Here is an 18,221-nt window from a genome sequence, read left to right on the forward strand (position 1 = left end):
TCAATAAAATCCTCCGGGAATTTGCATCCTTTGACACCGCTTATTTTGTCTTTGTGCCCTAGTATTGGCATCCTGAATATCTTGCAGCTTGTACTTTCTCTCTAAGACAAGTGTTATATTGTTAAACTGGCTTAGCGCCTCCTTAATACAATTACTTACAATGCATTTTTTTTATTTGAAACCCCCCACCATTGGTTTCCTCGTAACAAGCATTTTTCACGATCTTGAACAACCAGACTATTGGGCCGGAATGCAAGGAGGACAAAGGCCCTCAGGGTGGCTAGGTCAACATGTACTGCTGACAATTTTTGTAGAAGAACCCCTGGAGGAAGACTCAAATGAGTCGGTAATTGTAAAATTTGAAGTAATTAAATGTGTGACCATAAATCATGCAATTAAAATGGGTAATAGGGAGACTACTAAAGGGCTTTAATCAGTTTTAAGTGATATGAACCATAAGGCAAATAATGACGTACAGACTGGGGGACGTTTGGAGAGAAAATTAGGCCTGCCAATAATAGCGTAGACGAGGAAGTAAAGGTTCTTTCATCTATGGACACCACCCAAGAGCGTCATAAAGGAGAATTGCAAATCATCCTCGTACTTGCGCAATTACCACGCAACCCATGAACTGCAGGGAAGCGCGTAGCACCAATAAACGGTGGAGACCGGGCCCCCCCCAAGGTGCCCCCCACACACACCTCTGCCTGGTGCAGGTCACTCAGGCCAATCACAAACTGATAACTTGTGTAACACTTAAGGACTCGTGATATTAAGTTTGCCACAGATACAAAACTCCAAAACTCGTCACCAATTGGGAATATTTTCACTAGTGTCTTCTAGTATTTTTACTAGTCAATATCTCCCCTCGCTGGAGGGTGTCAGTTTATTCCCACACTAATGCCTGTCTGAAAATGCACTTTGAATATCAAACTCTTGTCTACTAATGAAACTATAATCACCCAAATGAAAGCAAAGAGCTACATTTACCAATAGCAAGAACATTTACAGTCACTATTTTTAACATTACTGTACATAAAGGGGAAGAGGAAGTACTAACTGTAACAAGAGCTCGTATATACTTATAATCTGAAGTGCTAGATATTGTAAATAAGATAAATCCTCTCATTACCACTTAAGGTCCACTGAAGTACCTCTCGCTATCTTGTCGATAGCGAGAGTCGTCAGAGAAGAGGCTCCTGAATGAGGTGTATGACAGTATGGCAGCTACTAAACTTTGTTGGCTCACTCGCGCGCGCAACAAAAAACAGGAAGGTATTGTACATTACTCGCTTCTCCTGGTATGCCATTTCCCACTGTTGATGACGATCATTAAATTAGTTCTCAAAGGGTAATCAAGCCGGGTTAGACTAAGTAGTCGCCTGATATTCAAAAGGTCTTAAGTATCACTATATAAATGCAAGAACAATCATGACCATTCGAGTAGCTTGCCGAATGTGTCCTTAAGAGGACAAAAACAAATCTTGCTGCCGTAATTTTAAGTGGTACTATATTTAGTCTACATATTGCACATTTTTTTTTGCTAAATTGTTTAAATTCATTTTGGTGAAATATATATTACAACATTAGTAAATATCTATCATGACTATGCCAAGACATATTCAACACTCAAAAATAATGGTTATGAAAGGCATCATATACAAAACACTTTATTTATATATGACTAATCAATACAAAATAATTATACTAAAACTACCATAATAATCACTTCCCATACAATATGCATGAAACGTGCACGAGTGTGTGTGTACACAGCCATGTGTGTCATGAAGGTGTACACAGTCTGAACCCTCACATACACACTACACAATGACGCTGTCCTCCCTCCTCCACCCAAACATATAAAGCCCTCTTCCACACTACACAAAATTGGTCCAGAGTGGGAGGAATGGAATTTAATAAATTATGCAAGAAAAATATTTAGCACAATACAGCGATTATTAGCTAATAAGTATAGTATCTCAGACACACTAGACTGTTTTATGCTGATTTTGTTGTTGGGAAAGTGAAGGGAATATGGATTTGTGCAAATAAAATGAGGATACAGCAATGGAAATGTAGGTGCGCGCCACTGTGTGAGGAAGAAGACAGTGAGGGGCGCCCGTGCACTATCACAGACAAGTCGAGGGGACCTGCCCCTCCAGTGGGAGTTGTGGGCCACAACAACCAGGGTAGGGTATATCTTTAATTCCCCAGTTGCTTTGACCACTGCATTTAATTGGCAACCCAGAAGACGTGTGAGACATTGTCATGTCTCCTACTCTGAGACAGTCCAACAATCGCGTGGTGCAACGCCCCAAGTCCTCTAGCGTTGATGTGGTGATGACTAGCATACTTGTGTACGCCCTCTACGCGTTCACCTCTTCCTGGTAGCGATCTGTGATGTAGGTGGCCATGTCCGTGAGGTGGTTGAGACACGAATGCAGGCCCATCAGGTGTGTTCTGAGGGAGTCCATCACGTTGGTAGCAACATCACTACCTTCCTCACCCTCCACGCCCGAGTCTCCACCCTCGCTCACATCACACCCACCTTCGCTCTCGCCATCTGAGGTGTTGGAGGACATGGATATCATGGAGAGGGTGCTCTGTCGTCGCATGTGACCTTTCACGTGACCAGTGCTAGGGACGACTGAGGATGTGTCGGACCATCTTGCTGTGTTGGTTACTGGAGTCGATACTGTGCCGTTCTCGTTGTCGTCATCGTCATTAGAGGTGGGACCCCAGATAAGGTCATTCTTGACCGAGTTGAGCACAGTGTAGAAGTTGTAAGGGTTGCCGCCCCCACGCAGAATAGTTGGTACCTTGTGTGATGCCTTCACAGGATCAACATCCACATCCAGCAATCTGCAGGGACAAAGACTGCTCTATCAGTACTAAACTTAAATAAAAAAACTTTAAACACGCCAATTTGAGGAATAATGGCTAGAACCAACTTTCCTCCAGTTATTGATTGCTATGAATCGTCATACTATGATTAACCTGAACATTCCTAATGTTAATAAAATAATGTTGAATATCAAGACTTGCAATTTATAACGTTCAGGATAAACATCTGATAATTCCGTAAGTTGACAAATCAGTCTTGCTATCAAACATTGCACAAGTGTCCAAACGGCACGGTCGTTATGAAAACTGAATTGATTAGCCTTGTGTTGCAACCACATTACCTCAGCCACTCTAAACCAACAGATGATTACCCAAGATTTTGGCCAAAAACATTCACTCTGAACACCTAACAATGAAGCACTTGAAAACATTTATATATGACAAGAGAAGAGAACGAAACCAACAAATCATGGGTAAGAAACCACATTCTATCCAGCACAGTGATGGGGTCAATGAAGCACCTTGAGCATTAGGTACAGTGTTTGTACTCCAAGCACTAGGGAAGGTTTTTGTTTACCAACAGTCTTAAAGGGTCTCCAAATAGTCCTGGGAAGGAACTAGTGATAATTTTACTGTCAAGGAAATGAACGATAAAATTAAACTAAAAGAGAACAGGTTTTATTTATTCATCAAATTATTTTATACTAGGTTGCAATTAGTTATAAAGTATCCAACAAATTATATCTATATAAATAATAAGGAACGAGCCTACAATATACTCAACCTTGAACACAAAAGCGCACACAGTATGACAGTAACAGTTGACCTACACAAGATCAAGCCTTCTCAGCAACAGGAAGACAAGGGGTGAAAAGGTACAAGAAAATCACGTGGAGAGGTGACACAGAAGGTAATACCAACATGTGGAAAACGTGGAAAGGCGTGGAACATCGATACAGTAAAAACAAAAGCAATAAATCTGGTAAGACAATATTTTTCGTTTAACTTGCCAGCCAGTGAGCCAAGATTCCCATTAAAGATAGCTTACCAAAAACATGAGAGGTAAATTATATTTACCTCCAGGTATCGGAGAGGCAAGGGACAGATTATCAAGTAGAGATTATCAGGGAAAAAAACAAGTTGGAGACTGACCTGCAAGGTACCATGACAGTTTCGTTCATGTTGTTGACTGCTTTCACAAAGCGGTCCATGGCGCACAGGATAGACTGGGAGGAGAAGTCTGATAACTCGTCGTGCTTGTTCATCCTCACGCTGCTGCAGAAAGAGAGCAATTAACACAGGCTGAACAATGAAAACTGCTAACACTGACATTATACACGTTTCAATAATTTTAAACTCATCAAAATTTAAGTATACAAACGCACATGTTTAACGAATAGTAATATACTTCAGCAAAATATTCTATCAGCCCTTTTGTCAGAATAATAAGTCACCTTCAACTTTATAAACTTTGTAACGCTTAAGCAAAATGCCTGCAGATCAGATCAGATTACAGCAGTACTATGATGCGTTACCACGTTAGAGCTTGGGTCCAGTTTCTACTTCGAGTTAATATGACACGGAAATTTACGGGTCATTAAATTAATATCATTGTGATGGGACACCACCCTAAACCCATCACCCTGACCTGTGAAGCAGTGAACATAAGCAACAGTCACTATAATAATACTCAATTGAATTACTCTAAATTATGTAAAATTGTATCAATGTTGTCATGTTTATAATAAATCTGTGTTCCCTCTAAAATATCCTGATATCCTTATTCCCAAGCATGTCCTTTGTGTTTATAAGTACACGTGCCTGTACGCGTTTCTCTGTGTTCGTCTCGAGCTATGTAATGTCTATGCACCATGAAAACATATTTAAGAATATAGAGGCAGCAAAAGGCCTATTTAATTGTGCGAGACTGAGTGCTACTTATAGTACACACCCACACATTTGTCTAACCTAGAAACTGAAGGTTTCAACACAATCCACCCCACGTCCAAGTTACTTAGTACAGTAGCCTGTTCCACAAATCTACAACTCTCAAACAAATACAATTAAATTCAGAAAATATTGGAAAATTGATGTACAATGTTGTACCCTGTAGAAATCGTCAATTAACAAAGAACCAGAATAACTGTTTAAACCTTTCCAAATAAACAAAGGCAAGCCACAGGTAGTCGCAAGTAGTGGCGACTTTGTGACTGTCACCACTACTACGCTACAAACGTTTGTCAGCCATTGGCAAAGCTCTTGTAAACAAGACTCAAAATTAATTAACTTACAAAGATCACGGGACAATTTAAATTCATCTTGGTTAACACCATTGAAACGACATAACTTCCGACAGCAAAATGGCAGGTTTTATAATAACCTTCAACACAAGGATGCCACTGATGAGACTTCCGGTAACACTACTGTTATGTCACGTCTCCTCTCAAGGCAGGTTAGTCTCTCCTCTCTGGTTAGAATAAAAATACTCATACCTTATACTGCTCTCTCAGAATTAGCAAAGCAAATTAAAAGTACTCTGGTTGTATGTCCTGGAAGTAGGTGACGGGTACACTTTAGCATACTAAACGCTTGGCAGGTTCCTACCTGCATACCTTTGCCCTACCCTGAACTAAAATAGGTGTTACAACTGAATATGCTAGAGAACCACAAGCATAACTCAAGATGTCAACATCCAGCCCGTCCACTTGGTTTGTACAATATTTTGTACGTTGTGGCAACATGCTAACCTAAACAAACGTACGAACCTAAGCAACTCACCTAGCCTAACCTACCCATGCGTATATTACGTGGCATATTTGCGAACCGCTACTTTCATGGCGATTTCTATTTTGTACATTGCAGGCCTTTACGTGCAAAATGAGACTGTATTAGTCGAGAGGACTGAGTTGCAACATCAGCGGGTAAAAGTCACTACCTTCTGCCAACAAATATAAATATTGATGAAAGAAAACTACCAACATTAAGTATCCAACAGGCTGTGCAGGATCAGCCAGCAATAGGCTGGCTGATTGATCAGCAGAATGAGCAGGTGGTCATATAAGAAACCTGGTACAGACCGCGCACACAAAACAACCCAGATAAACCCAAGTAGACAAAGAGAATTATGGCCACGTGGTCACCCATCCAGTTACTTACATTGATCGGACTGACCAAGGGAGATGGATATACCAACGACCAAGTCAATAGCTATTGTTGACACTTCAACCAGGTAACTTCTGACAATGGTGCACCTGTCATAGTTAAAGACTTATTTCTCGTTACCTTCGTGTTTTAACAGCTGATGTTGCAACCCGTCCTCATCGGCTGATCGCAACATACCATCATTTGCAATATTTTGTATTTATTTGATCAAGGAATGAGAGGAAACTGACTACAACATACACTAGCATCTCTACAATCTTCCCAACCTCCCAAGTTTGCCTCTCCAGTAGTGTAGGTCGTGGCTAATACACTGCCCTATGAACTACCTAACCTCACGTACAGTATCGTGAACAGAAAAAAAAAAAAAAAGAGCATTTAGATATTTAGACGTTACAACCCTTTTAATTATAGGCTAATACCCATATGGCCAGCCTATCCTCAAAAACGCTTTTCTCCCGTTAAATTTTGAGTAAAGGCCTACATCCAACATATAGTTGGTAATATTTTAAATTCTCGAATAAAATTAACTATATTAAGTTATAAAAGGCATGACAGACTGCTATGTATACTTGTACATCCAATCAAAATCTTTACTAAGAGTTATTTGGTTCAAACATTTACCAATTATAACTAATGTTAGCGTTATCCTTACCTGTTATCGTCAGTACCAGCGGGGTAGTAGTTATCAACAGAGTTGTACAGCATTGTGTTAGTTTGGAGAGCCACTTGGCGCTTAGGTTGGCTAGGCATTTAAATGCACCCCAACCTCCCTTTCTCCTCGTCAATGGAGTTTTCCACTCAAGCTAGCCCTTCGTTTAAGTGTATTCCAGGCTTTATCCTTAGAAATTCTCTTTTTCGGATTTAGGTATTCACTTAATAATGCTAAAAGTTCTCAAATCCAAGAGGGCAAGTGGATACACGAACCCAGGAATGAGAGTAGCGAGTTAAGGCACAGAGACACTACCTCTCAGGAGCACTAGCAAGAACTGTGTGAGGCGAGGCGGGGCGAGGCCAGTATATACAGCCCCCAACACTCCCTCGCTCCCTCCCTCCCAACGCCCAGCCTCCACCACAAGCACGGATGCGCGTACGTTTGTGCGTAAGGCATATACGTACAGGTGCACCTTATCTGCATGTCACTTCACACACCAGACATGTGCTAGATACACTGGGGGAGGATTTGACTGTCCTGCAAGTTTATTATCGCCATGTGATAACCTAATGAGTGGGCTAAATGCATTTAATACAACATTTCTCGTTCATTTAACTATTACTCTTTCTTGGCCGGATTCATCTAGCCTATCCGCTCAAAAGTTCTAATCCCAAATAACTAAATACATGTTACTTTTACCAGCCTCTTGTAATGTATAGTTTTTAAAATAGACAAATTTTAATATACTGTTTATATTGTAATTATATATTATTGTCTAAACAATGTTTACCTCTGATCTATTACAGCTCGTTTAAAATTAGAATATCTTTAAGAAAATTAATCGCTATCTAGTTGCAAGGGATGGGCTTCAGCTCTCGGGTCTCGCCACTTAACCCTAGCTCGACTGGGAGAGAGAGTTCAAGTAAGTTTATCGAGAAAAATAAAGTACATCTCAAAAGGATAGAGTAGTTTAGGCTATTTTCACCCTCGTCAATATAAGGTCACTCAAGGGGCTCACAAACCCATACTGTACACAATTATTAATCATATTCTATAATTAGCATTCCAGTGGTAATCACATGGCATACTGTGAGATTTATTCAGTTCCATCACACTGTACTCTGATTTGAACCCATTATTGATGTTTGCATATACTCCCTGCCTTCACAACTCGTTCAGTTACTTTACTACTCGTACAACAGGGCTCAGTCTTGTGTGCTTATGTTACGTCTGGGTCACCATGTATTTTGTATGTCGTGATCATCTCTATTATTCGCTACCCTCCGTGTGATTACGCCTGCAGGATCAACAAGCCTGCAGCTCTTTTAAGCACATTTCTGCGAAACTTAAGACTGTCCTTCTGTATCATTATTATTAATCATCCATATGTCACTAAAGTTACCAGAGTTATAAACTTAACTCATACGTCAGAAACAGTTTATTTGGTGCCAATCTCGCTGTGATGCAACGGTGATTATTTACTAATCACACCCATCCACCTAGGTAAAATGGGTCCAAGAACACATACTGATAGGCCAGGATAGTTACGTCTCTCCACCTGCGTTACCCACCTTCCCTCCCCGTAATAACCACTGATATCTGTTACTAAGGCCCTGCTGTGCCGAATGAAATATCTTCCCCACAACCCCCAGCTTTTTTTTTATTGTTTAATTCGCCACTCAAGGAGAAGGGTGGGGAGGGTCGGGGGAGAGAAGGGAGATGGGGAAGGGAAGGTTAGGAGAGAAGGGGGTGTAAAAATCAACAAGCCATTATGGATAAAGATACGACTGTCATCACCTCGTACAACCAGTTCACAGAATAATAATAAAACCATGTGTTGTGCCAAGTTAAATAATGGTGTTTTGTGGAAAGGGAAAGGGACCGAGAGAAGGGAGGCGCTCACCCGTCTGACCTTGGAGGTACTTTTTACAGACCTGAGCAAGCTAGGCAACACCTCGTCAGCTGGCACTTGACCGGGCATAACTTATAGATTAGAGCTTCGAGAAGCATGGACGTGAGATCACGCAGGCTAACAACAGGCAGCCTTGTCGAGTGAGGACAGTTGGCTGGCACTGTCTAGCAACACCACTTAATCTCTTCTTCACCCACCCCCCCATGCTTGTCACGACGTCAAACACTCCCGGTTAATTAGGTCAGATTTATTCTTCATTATCACCATTACACAACCAGGACGCGAATAGCAATCTACATGGATCGAAAATGGTCTGCGGAGAGAACAGTAGCCTAGTGCATGACGCCGTGTCACCAAGACTGCTCGCAGTAGGTAAAGCTTCTTTCGAAACCCTTCTAGATACCGACAAATTGTTTTGAATGGTAAGTTCACAGTGCAGCGGAAAAGCTGTTAAGGTATGCAAAACGTGCCTGCTGGCTTATTTTAGTGTGTTGCGTTAAAGTTACTTTCACTGGAATTTGTGATTGTTTACCAAGAGACGCTAGGCTAACGTAAAAAAATTTACATAGTGGTGGAATGGACCTTGTTCCTTCCCAAGTCGGTAACTATGCCGAATGTCTCGCATAGTGACTAAATTCATGTTCCAAAGCACTAGAATATGTAAAGAAGTGTAGAAGCATTATGGGGGTCATGCTTGCCAAGCCTCTCGCGGAATTAATGGGGTGACGGGATATGCGGAATACCCGAAGCAGTTAGGTAAGCATCTCAGAGCTTTGGCAGCTCAAACATGGGCAGAATGTTAAAATTATTCATAGCAAGTTGCTGCTACACTCGCGTAACCTGGGACCAGGTAGAGGGAAGTCCCCGACACTCACCCGCGTAGTCACACGTTTTATTAATATTTAACCCTTTAAAGAGAAAATGTACCCGACTAATATATGCCATTTTGAAGGTCAAATTGTAAAGTTAAACTAAAATATTCCAGTGATCAAATGGCCCTTTCCCAAGAGTTTCAGGGACTTCCTTCCCCCATGTCTGGACGCCTTGGGGTTTACCCATGATACCGGACATTAGGTCATAGGTAAACTTGAGCCAGAACATTTAAAATATGCAATTTGTTCAAGCAATATTAAATATATGATTGCAAGATAACATTCGCTCTTAAAAGCAAGGCATTACCTTAAGTAGTTTACAGTTTCTATAAATCTTGGTCAATACTTCGTGCTCGTACGAAGCCTAGTTTGGATCAAATATGACATTATAACCCAATCTGGTCCTGACAATTACTATCGCACTGTCTGGTGGATGTTTTGTGCTGCCCAAACACACAGACCAACATCAGATGTAAACAAATAACATTTAGACTATGTGCATTTAAGTCTGCGAGTCTTAATTTCTTGTTTATCAGACCAGAATGTTTGGATCAAATATGATCATAACGACAGAGACGGAGGCACCTTGATTCAGTTCAACTTCATCTTTGGCAGTTGTCTGTCATCGTGATTATTTGAGCACGGGACGACTGCCACCATACACAACTCTACGGTCATTACCCACCCACTTTCGCGCAGTACTCACCTTGTAGGTACTCGCCTAGTTGTGGTTGCGGAGGTTGAGCTCTGGCTCTTTGGTCCCGCCTCTCAACCGTCAATCAACTGAGTCAATCAGGCTGAGTACTAATTAGTGAGGCCTAGCTCTATGTCCCCGTCTACAACCCTTGTACCTTATTCACAGAGATCCCCACTAATAACCATTTTGGGTGGAATTAAGATCGTTAGTGTACAGTACTTACAACATGTGACCCAAAATCAAAATGGAATAAAATAATTAGTGCTAATCGGAAAGGATAAAATGAATTCAAACAGCAGACCATACGATCCAAACTAGTTTTATAGAAGGCTTTTGATGAAACAACATGTAAGGCGGATTTGAAGACATTGTAAAACGTTTGCATGCCATTACCTCGAGTTAGATCACTTTGGAACCCGCCCCATACGTTTATCACTATTAAAGAACACTTAAAGAGTTCGACGTGATGGCCTATCATTTTAAAACTGGTATTTTGACTAATGCCTGAATGCACGATACAAAAGTAATTTTCTTTAAGTCAATGTTTGATAATCTTCGATGGCCTTAAACATTTATTAAATCTTAAGTATTTATTCCGTACTAGGAACTTGACGCGTTACTTGTGGCTTCCTGATGTTTTCTGATCCCTATGTGCAATAACAAACTCTTCAATATTTTCAAGTTAACGAAATGCGATTAAAGATAAAAGTACTTTGAGTTTCAAACTTTTCATACACTGTACAGTGCGTTGTAAAGCCGCATTACCGGCAAGGAAATTATTATTATTATTTTCTATCACAGTCGTGGCCCCACACATTTACAATGCTAACCAGCATATGTACCCAAGGTATCTATTGACAGGACCACTCCCAAACCAGCACATTCTTTTCATTTGCCACTCAATAAAAGAAAAATCCAACTTTTCAACCTAACCACAAACATACGAACGAAAACAAGTCTCTCTAAACCTACCGAGTCCGATGCGTTGAAAACATGAATATTAAAAGGTTGCATTTTGTTACGTATTGGTTACGAAAACGCCTAAAAAGTCACGTTTTTTACGAGAAGACGGGTTTCTCTTACAATAGCCACAACACCTTCCTGAACTCACTACGCACCTTCTGTAACCTTTCCACCACCACCCACAGGTGGGCAATTGGTGCTTAATATACGAACTTAAAAATAGTCACACCACATATACCGTTTAGTTAGTTTAGTTCATTTATTATGCACCCCATACCCATCTTGTGGGTGGTAGTGGACAGGGTTACAGAGGACACATAATGGGCTCAGAGACTGAACCCCACAATCCATTTAGCTAAGCAAGTTACAATCTTGATAAGCAAGTTATAAAATTCATTACAAGTCGTCACATCAACTCCTACACCGGCTGTCGTCTTATTGCGTTCTCTGACACTAACAAAAATTCAGAAGCAGAACCCGTCAATAATGTGGCTGAAAATTTAGCAACACCAAACCCCATGTCTGAAAATAAAAGGATGTCCAAATTCAGAAGCTTCTCATTTATGTAAAAAATCTGAATCCTGCGAGAGACAGTCTACCAATTAAAGACAATACGCACATGTATTAAATTATCGCCCACGGAAAAACTTTCACCTTGTGATGATGAACAAATCCATATCGTCTGGAAAGCGTTCAATATAGTCTGGAAAGCGATCAATATAGTCTGGAAAGCGATCAATATAGTCTGGAAAGCGATCAATATAGTCTGGAAAGCGATCAATATAGTCTGGAAAGCGATCAATATAGTCTGGAGGCTGGCTGCCGCCGCCTCTCCGGACTCCACCTTTAACACGGCCAGTGACGCACGGACCATAAAGTTACATCTGAGTGCAAGCGCTCTTCTGTTAGCACAATTTGTCTGACTAGATAGGGTACCCGGCGGTGTCCAGGTCGCCCCCAAAATGTCGCACCAGTTAAATATTGGGAGCTCTCCAGAATGCAAATCTGTCATCGGAATACGCGTTTTGGCATGCCCTATCCTCACCGACTATCAAGTCCATGGTGGCCGATCAAGATTCTCCTATGGCCGAGGGGGGAGCCGGTCGGCCGAGCGGACAGCACGCGGGACTTGTGATCCTGTGATCCTGGGTTCGATCCCAGGCTCCGGCGAGAAACAATGAGCAGAGTTTCTTTCACCCTATGCCCCTGTTACCTAGCAGTTAAATAGGTACCGAGGTGTTAGTCAGCTGTCTCGGGCTGCTTCCTGGGGGGTGGAGGCCTGGTCGAGGACCGGGCCGCGGGGACACTAAAAGCCCCGAAATCATCTACCATCACCCCACTTGAGAATCTCAAGATAACCTCAAGATGGCCGTCCTTCTACTCACACCCGTCACCCTGCGAAGTTTGATGAGGCTAGCCTGAAGCGTCTGCTCTCTATGCTTGGACGCACACAGACATCCTCTTTTTAGATGTATTATATATGTATTCATTACATTACATTTATAATGAATAAACTAAAATAAACAAAACCATGTAAAATAGTCTAGCACTGACTAAGTAAATATACTGCTAAATATAAAATATTTAGCACTGACACCAATGTTCTTACCAGTAAGTGATTTCAGTGATTAAAGTCTTAACCTATGATGTAGGTCTTTATAATGTCACTGTTGATACTTACTCCAAGGTATTGGGTGGTGCCCGCGGGTCTCTGTTTTGGTGGCTGACTGACAGCAGCGGAGACTTGTCCTGTTGAAGGGATAACGAGTTCTGGGCTTTTGTTCTAGAGATAAATGTGACCACATTCAACACGTTTAGTACAAGATAATAACGTAGAGCTTGCAGTCGAGTTTGGGTATTTACAACAATACAAATGTATTATGCGACGCATACGCTTTGCGTAATAGTGGCTTTAGGCATTGTATATACTAGCTCTTATCTATAAATCCATCAACTTTTGTATCTTACCGTGTATGTATGTACCTTACCTGAATAAAAATGTATTTATTATTATTTATAATGTCATCAGCATAACACATGACAGCTCCGTCAGCTAGTGTGGTATATAAACTATGTGTATCAAAACATCGAACAGTGTTGAGCTAACCACTTCAACCTGACATGCAACCAACTCAAAGAATACAAAATTATTTATGCTAACCCCCTTGGAAACGGTGTCGGGGATTTTTTTTTATATAAATTTGAAAGATATAGTGGTGAATATACCTAGTGTTCTATACTGCCAGATGTGCTGTGGTCCATTTTAACTCGCTAGCCTCATTTTATCCAGATCTTAAACTGGAATTAATTACGCGTTGTATCCAGTTCATTTCATTTTTGTATTGTATGGGGAAACAAATTTGGCGCTGATCTGTGCTTGTATTGACATATGTATCAGCAGTGAAGCGTTGCATCTGGACACACTACCTCTATATATATATAACGTGACCCCACAAAGTGAGGTGATTCGATGCCCAAGCTCGGTGGCAAGCTTGGGCATAGATCAAGTGCTGTGGGGACGTTGGGGAAATAGCCTCGGCTACCAACGTCTTTTGTACTGTCACGGTTGATCGAGTGGTTAAAGAACCGGGTACGCCATGGTGCATTGAGCTCCTGGCTGTCTGGTTCGAATCCCTCTGGGGTGTGGAGTTTTCAGTTGAATATATGCTTGGGGACCATTTGATGTAGAACAAACCATGTTACTGGCTTAAAGGCTCTAACTAGCATCGGTAAACGAACTCAAGATTCACTTCCAGTTCATTGTGCACTATAAAATATTTTTGATATACATCTATGTAACTAACTTATTAAAGCTGACTTAATTGGCTAAATGTTAGCAGGGTTCCATTTCTGAGCCTATTATGTGCCTAACTACCGCTTATAGGATGGGTATTGTGTGGTAAATAGATCAACTATAATTCCATTATACAACTATTATAGTATAGTAGCTGAATCGGAAGGCTACAAATAATAATAATTTAATATTTTCAGATACAAAATAAGCCTAATTGAACTATTTTACCGATTTATTATTCAAATGAGGAAAAATAACCCATAGTCTGCCTGCAAGTAGGCTCATGATGGTGTGTACAACGAGCGGGACATCGACCCTATGGCCTTAATTCTGCATGGCATTAACATACAAAGTTTCTGGCGGATAATTATCAATGAACATGGCTACCTCTCTCCACCGCTCCTGTGCCAGCTAAGTCCGCTACGGGCTCACCATAGCCCGTGCTACCTGGAACTTTTTCTTCCCAGTAGCTGAATTTTAAACAACAACAAGAACGTGGCCAGCTGAGCCGCGTATATTAACAACGCCTCATGAAAGTGACCAGATAAACCACTGAACAAGAGCTTAAAATACCAACCATACACTGCGCAGTTTAGCAATGATAAAGGCAACTGACAGTTGCATCAGCACACATCCGTTACCCCTCAGTGAGGCAACCCGGCCTCTCATAATACATTCTCACCTCAAAATCCTCATCGGTACCACTACGGGCTCACCATAGCCCGTGCTACTTGGGAATTTTTGTTCCAGGTAGCGAATCTTTAACAACAATAACTCATCGTATAACAAGATGCTGTAAATCACAGCGGCTCTGCCACCCCTTCCACCTGTACGAGACACCTCGAACACTATGTAAGACATGTTAATCTGTGTATTTATGTTGGTAGGTTAGATTAGCATTTTAAAATTACTACAATCACCTTTTGTAGTTGTTCAATAGATCACTGAACTATATGTTTACCAGATCTCAAACCCTGTCCATGGAGGACAGAAGAAAGTGTATACATATTGGTTAGCATTGTAAATGTCTGGCCACGTCTGTGGTAGGAGAAAAAACAAACACTTCTACCTCGACCCACAATATGCTCTCTTCCACACATTCTAGTCTATTGCACTAGAATGCCTAATTGCACCACACATGCCTAGTGCATTTCAACAAATAGAATACATTAGGCAGTAATGTGGTCGATGTTATCTTGAGGTTATCTCTAGATGATTTCGGGGCTTAGCGTCCCCCGCGGCCCGGTCCTCGACCATGCCTCCTTTTTGTTACACACCCCCAGGAAGCAGCCCGTAGCAGCTGTCTGGCTCCCATGTACCTATTTACTGCTAGGTGAACAGGAGCATCAGCGTGGAAGAAACTATTTGTTTCCGCCTCCGTCGGGGATCGAACCTGGAACCTCAGGATTACGAATCCAGAGTGCTGTCCACTCAGCTGTCAGGCCGCTATAGGAGGAGGCAGACTCCATATAGTTTTAAATGTAGATATGATAGAGCCCAGTAGGCTCGGGAATCTGTAAACAGTTAATTTACATTTGAGAGGCGGAACCAAAGAGCCGAAGCTCAACCTCTGCAAGCCCATCAAGGTGAGTACAAAGTACCACCCACAACGCCCACTCTCCTCAAACAACCCCATCAACCCCTCCCCCCCCCTCCCCCAAGCTAACCAACCTCTCCCACAAACATACGTGTGGAGGGTAAGGGTCGTTAAGTCTAAGGAATAGATTATGTGCGTGTTTTATTTACTGTATTTTCTCTGTCCAATCAGCACACTACACTACCATTGTGGGTAACACCGATACTGTAGCATCAAATTCTACAATCTATTCACAACTACCTCGAAGGCAGAGGTCGCTGGGCAGCATTTAGACAACTTTGTGGTCATTTAAGCATTTTCATTCTTATGACCTTCCAGATAATCTACGAGAGTATATTACTGAAAAGTTCAACTGAATGTAAAGCCAGTGGGAGGCCATGCAGCCCTGGGCGATTCAACCGGTTATCTTGAGATGATTTCGGGGTTTTAGTGTCCCCGCGGCCCGGTCCTCGACCAGGCCTCCACCCCCAGGAAGCAGCCCATGACAGCTGACTAACATCCAGGTACCTATTTTATTGCTAGGTGTTAGCAACCCCAACCCAGGAGTGTAGTAAGTGTCAACACCAACACTACAGTTCACAAGCTTAACTCTTTACTCTAGAAATCTTTCTCTTTCCTGTACGCCTGCCAGCCTGCCGCAACCTACCCCTCCCCCCCCCCCTCCAAGTGACCTTATCCCCGCCAACACATGCGCACTATACCAACCTGACAACATTCCTGGCTGAAAATAGCACTTGTGATCTCTGTAAATTACTTTTACGTTCCTCTCCGTCTTGTCGAATTTTGGTGTAGAACTCTCTCAGTCCACCAGCGTCTGCTCCGACTCTGCGCCTCTCCTCCCACGCGAGCTGTAGCCTTGTTCTATACCTCATGTTTTCTTTTTGGCTGTAAACATTCGTGACGGTTAAGGTGTTTGTCGCAACTGGCCATGAAGTTGTGAACAGAGGTGGCTTCCAACACTGCTGCTTCCAGTACATGCCACATGATCACCTGTACAACGTACGAGGATTTCCATGCATTTCTTCACCTAATTTGCGTCTCCAGTTCCAGTTTTTGTTCCCAAGTTTCAAAAGGCTTTCTCTGGCAACCCTTCTGTTCCCCTCAATATATTTTATGTAGTGAACATATTCTCTTGTTCCTTCAATGCTGTAGGGTTCTGATTGAATGCCCTATACCTGTCCCCGCCCTGGAAACAAACCGAAACTATTTTCTGCTTGTTACACCTTGTAATAAAGTTGTTACATCTTGGCTTAACGTGTTTATGACTTATTAGAACGTTGTTACAACTTGCTATATTGGTTGTTATAATTGGTTAGGAGGCGCTAAAACTTGTTCAAACGTTGTACCAACGTAGTTTCGGTGTGTGTTTGGCGGGCATAGATTGATCTTTCAAAACTGAAATCACAATATTATGATTTATGAATGAATTTTTTAAGCAATACAATGGAATCTAACTCGCGTCTCTGGCCTCCCCAGAAGTGTGGTGTTGTGTACCAGTCATGTTGTGAACCTCTGCACTTTTTCCAGTTTATCTTTATGTAGCTTCCATGCTGGTGACGCTTCTACCATTATCTTCATACAGGTTGTAGATATCGTCTTGAAAGTAGATTACGCAAGTTTTTGTTATGCTGGTCGAGTGTGCTTGTTGGCTTCCCACATGCTTCCGATATTGTCCTGTTCCTCTGGCGTCAAGTGCTGCTATTTGATCTACTCCCAACATACAGCTCCCAAGCCCCAAGCCTTTAACTTTACGATACCTGTAGTTGTCTTCCGAGTATTGCGTCAGCCTTCTCGTCCCTCTCTTCACATCCTCTAACCCGCAGCTCAGTCTTGCAGCACAAATATAGTAAACACATACTACCAAGAAAGTACACTCAGCCCTCGTACTTGCTGCCTAATTGACACCTTGAACATGCTAAGTACACACTAAAAGGAACATCTCAAAGACCATAAGAACAAAGGCAACTGCAGAATGCCTATTGGCCCATACGAGGCAGCTATCTATAACCAACCAATCCCACTCATACATGTCCAACCCGCGCTTGAAACAATCGAGGGACCCCATCTCCACGTTACGCGGTAATTGGTTCCACAAATCTATAAACCATAAACTGACGAAGCTCAAGATCTGGAGAAAATGCTAAGCCAGAGTATGACTATTTAGCACTTTGAAGGGATATATGTGGACTGGATAGCAATTAGGATAGAAAGAAGTGAAGTAACTATGCCCCAACCACTTTGACCATCAAGGAGAAGCGAGGCCGTCGCTGTACTAACCAATCATTTGGAATGAAGCCTACCAAACCAACTTTTTTAAACACGAAACAATGGGTATAAATTGGATAAGTTTAGATTTAGGAAAGACTTGGGTAAATACTGGTTTGGTAACAGGGTTGTTTTGTGGAACCAATTACCGCGTAACGTGGAGGATAGGGTCCCTCTATTGTTTCAAACGTGTGTTGGACAGGTATATGAGTGGGATTAGGTGGTTATAAACAGGAGCTGCCTCGTATGGGCCAATAGGCATTCTGCAGTTACCTTTGTTCTTATGCTTTTAACTTTACGCATGTGATAATAGCCGTCAATCAGTTTTGGTCGCCTAGAGTACGGGATGTTAGCCCTCTGGGGCATCCCTGGGTCCTGACCGACATTTTCACAGTCGAGTAAATCCCGACCATCGTTTCGGTTTTGTCAGGATTTACTAAACAGGATCAGAAATCAAGGC

The 18,221-nt window shown here is 41.9% G+C and overlaps 2 protein-coding genes across 7 annotated transcripts in view; one reads left to right on the plus strand and one right to left on the minus strand.

Annotated features, from left to right (window-relative positions):
* Window positions 1-1,657: 1,657 nt before the first annotated feature.
* LOC123774630 (mid1-interacting protein 1A) overlaps window positions 1,658-18,221 on the minus strand; it is an 18,610-nt gene continuing 2,046 nt past the window's right edge. Inside the window, exons 1-3 of one of the 6 annotated variants that reach the window (XM_069304009.1) lie at window positions 16,202-16,383; window positions 4,000-4,119; window positions 1,658-2,865 (exon numbers count right to left, since the gene is read on the minus strand). In XM_069304009.1, coding sequence (XP_069160110.1) covers window positions 2,370-2,865; window positions 4,000-4,119; window positions 16,202-16,368 — 783 coding nt within the window. In that variant the 5' untranslated portion in view covers window positions 16,369-16,383 and the 3' untranslated portion in view covers window positions 1,658-2,369. Of the gene's footprint in view, window positions 2,866-3,999; window positions 4,123-6,661; window positions 7,010-16,201; window positions 16,384-18,221 lie in introns of those variants that run through there. The other 5 variants (XM_069304008.1, XM_045769125.2, XM_045769124.2 and 2 more) reach the window with 5 other exon arrangements.
* The window catches only part of RpS18 (ribosomal protein S18), a 33,778-nt gene continuing 24,528 nt past the window's right edge, over window positions 8,972-18,221 (plus strand). The window contains exon 1 of the mRNA XM_045769132.2: window positions 8,972-8,995. Within this exon, the coding sequence (XP_045625088.1) occupies window positions 8,993-8,995 (3 nt within the window). The 5' untranslated portion in view covers window positions 8,972-8,992. The remainder of the gene's footprint in view (window positions 8,996-18,221) is intronic.

Source organism: Procambarus clarkii, chromosome 51, assembly GCF_040958095.1.
Source record: "Procambarus clarkii isolate CNS0578487 chromosome 51, FALCON_Pclarkii_2.0, whole genome shotgun sequence".
Lineage (NCBI taxonomy): Eukaryota > Metazoa > Arthropoda > Malacostraca > Decapoda > Cambaridae > Procambarus > Procambarus clarkii.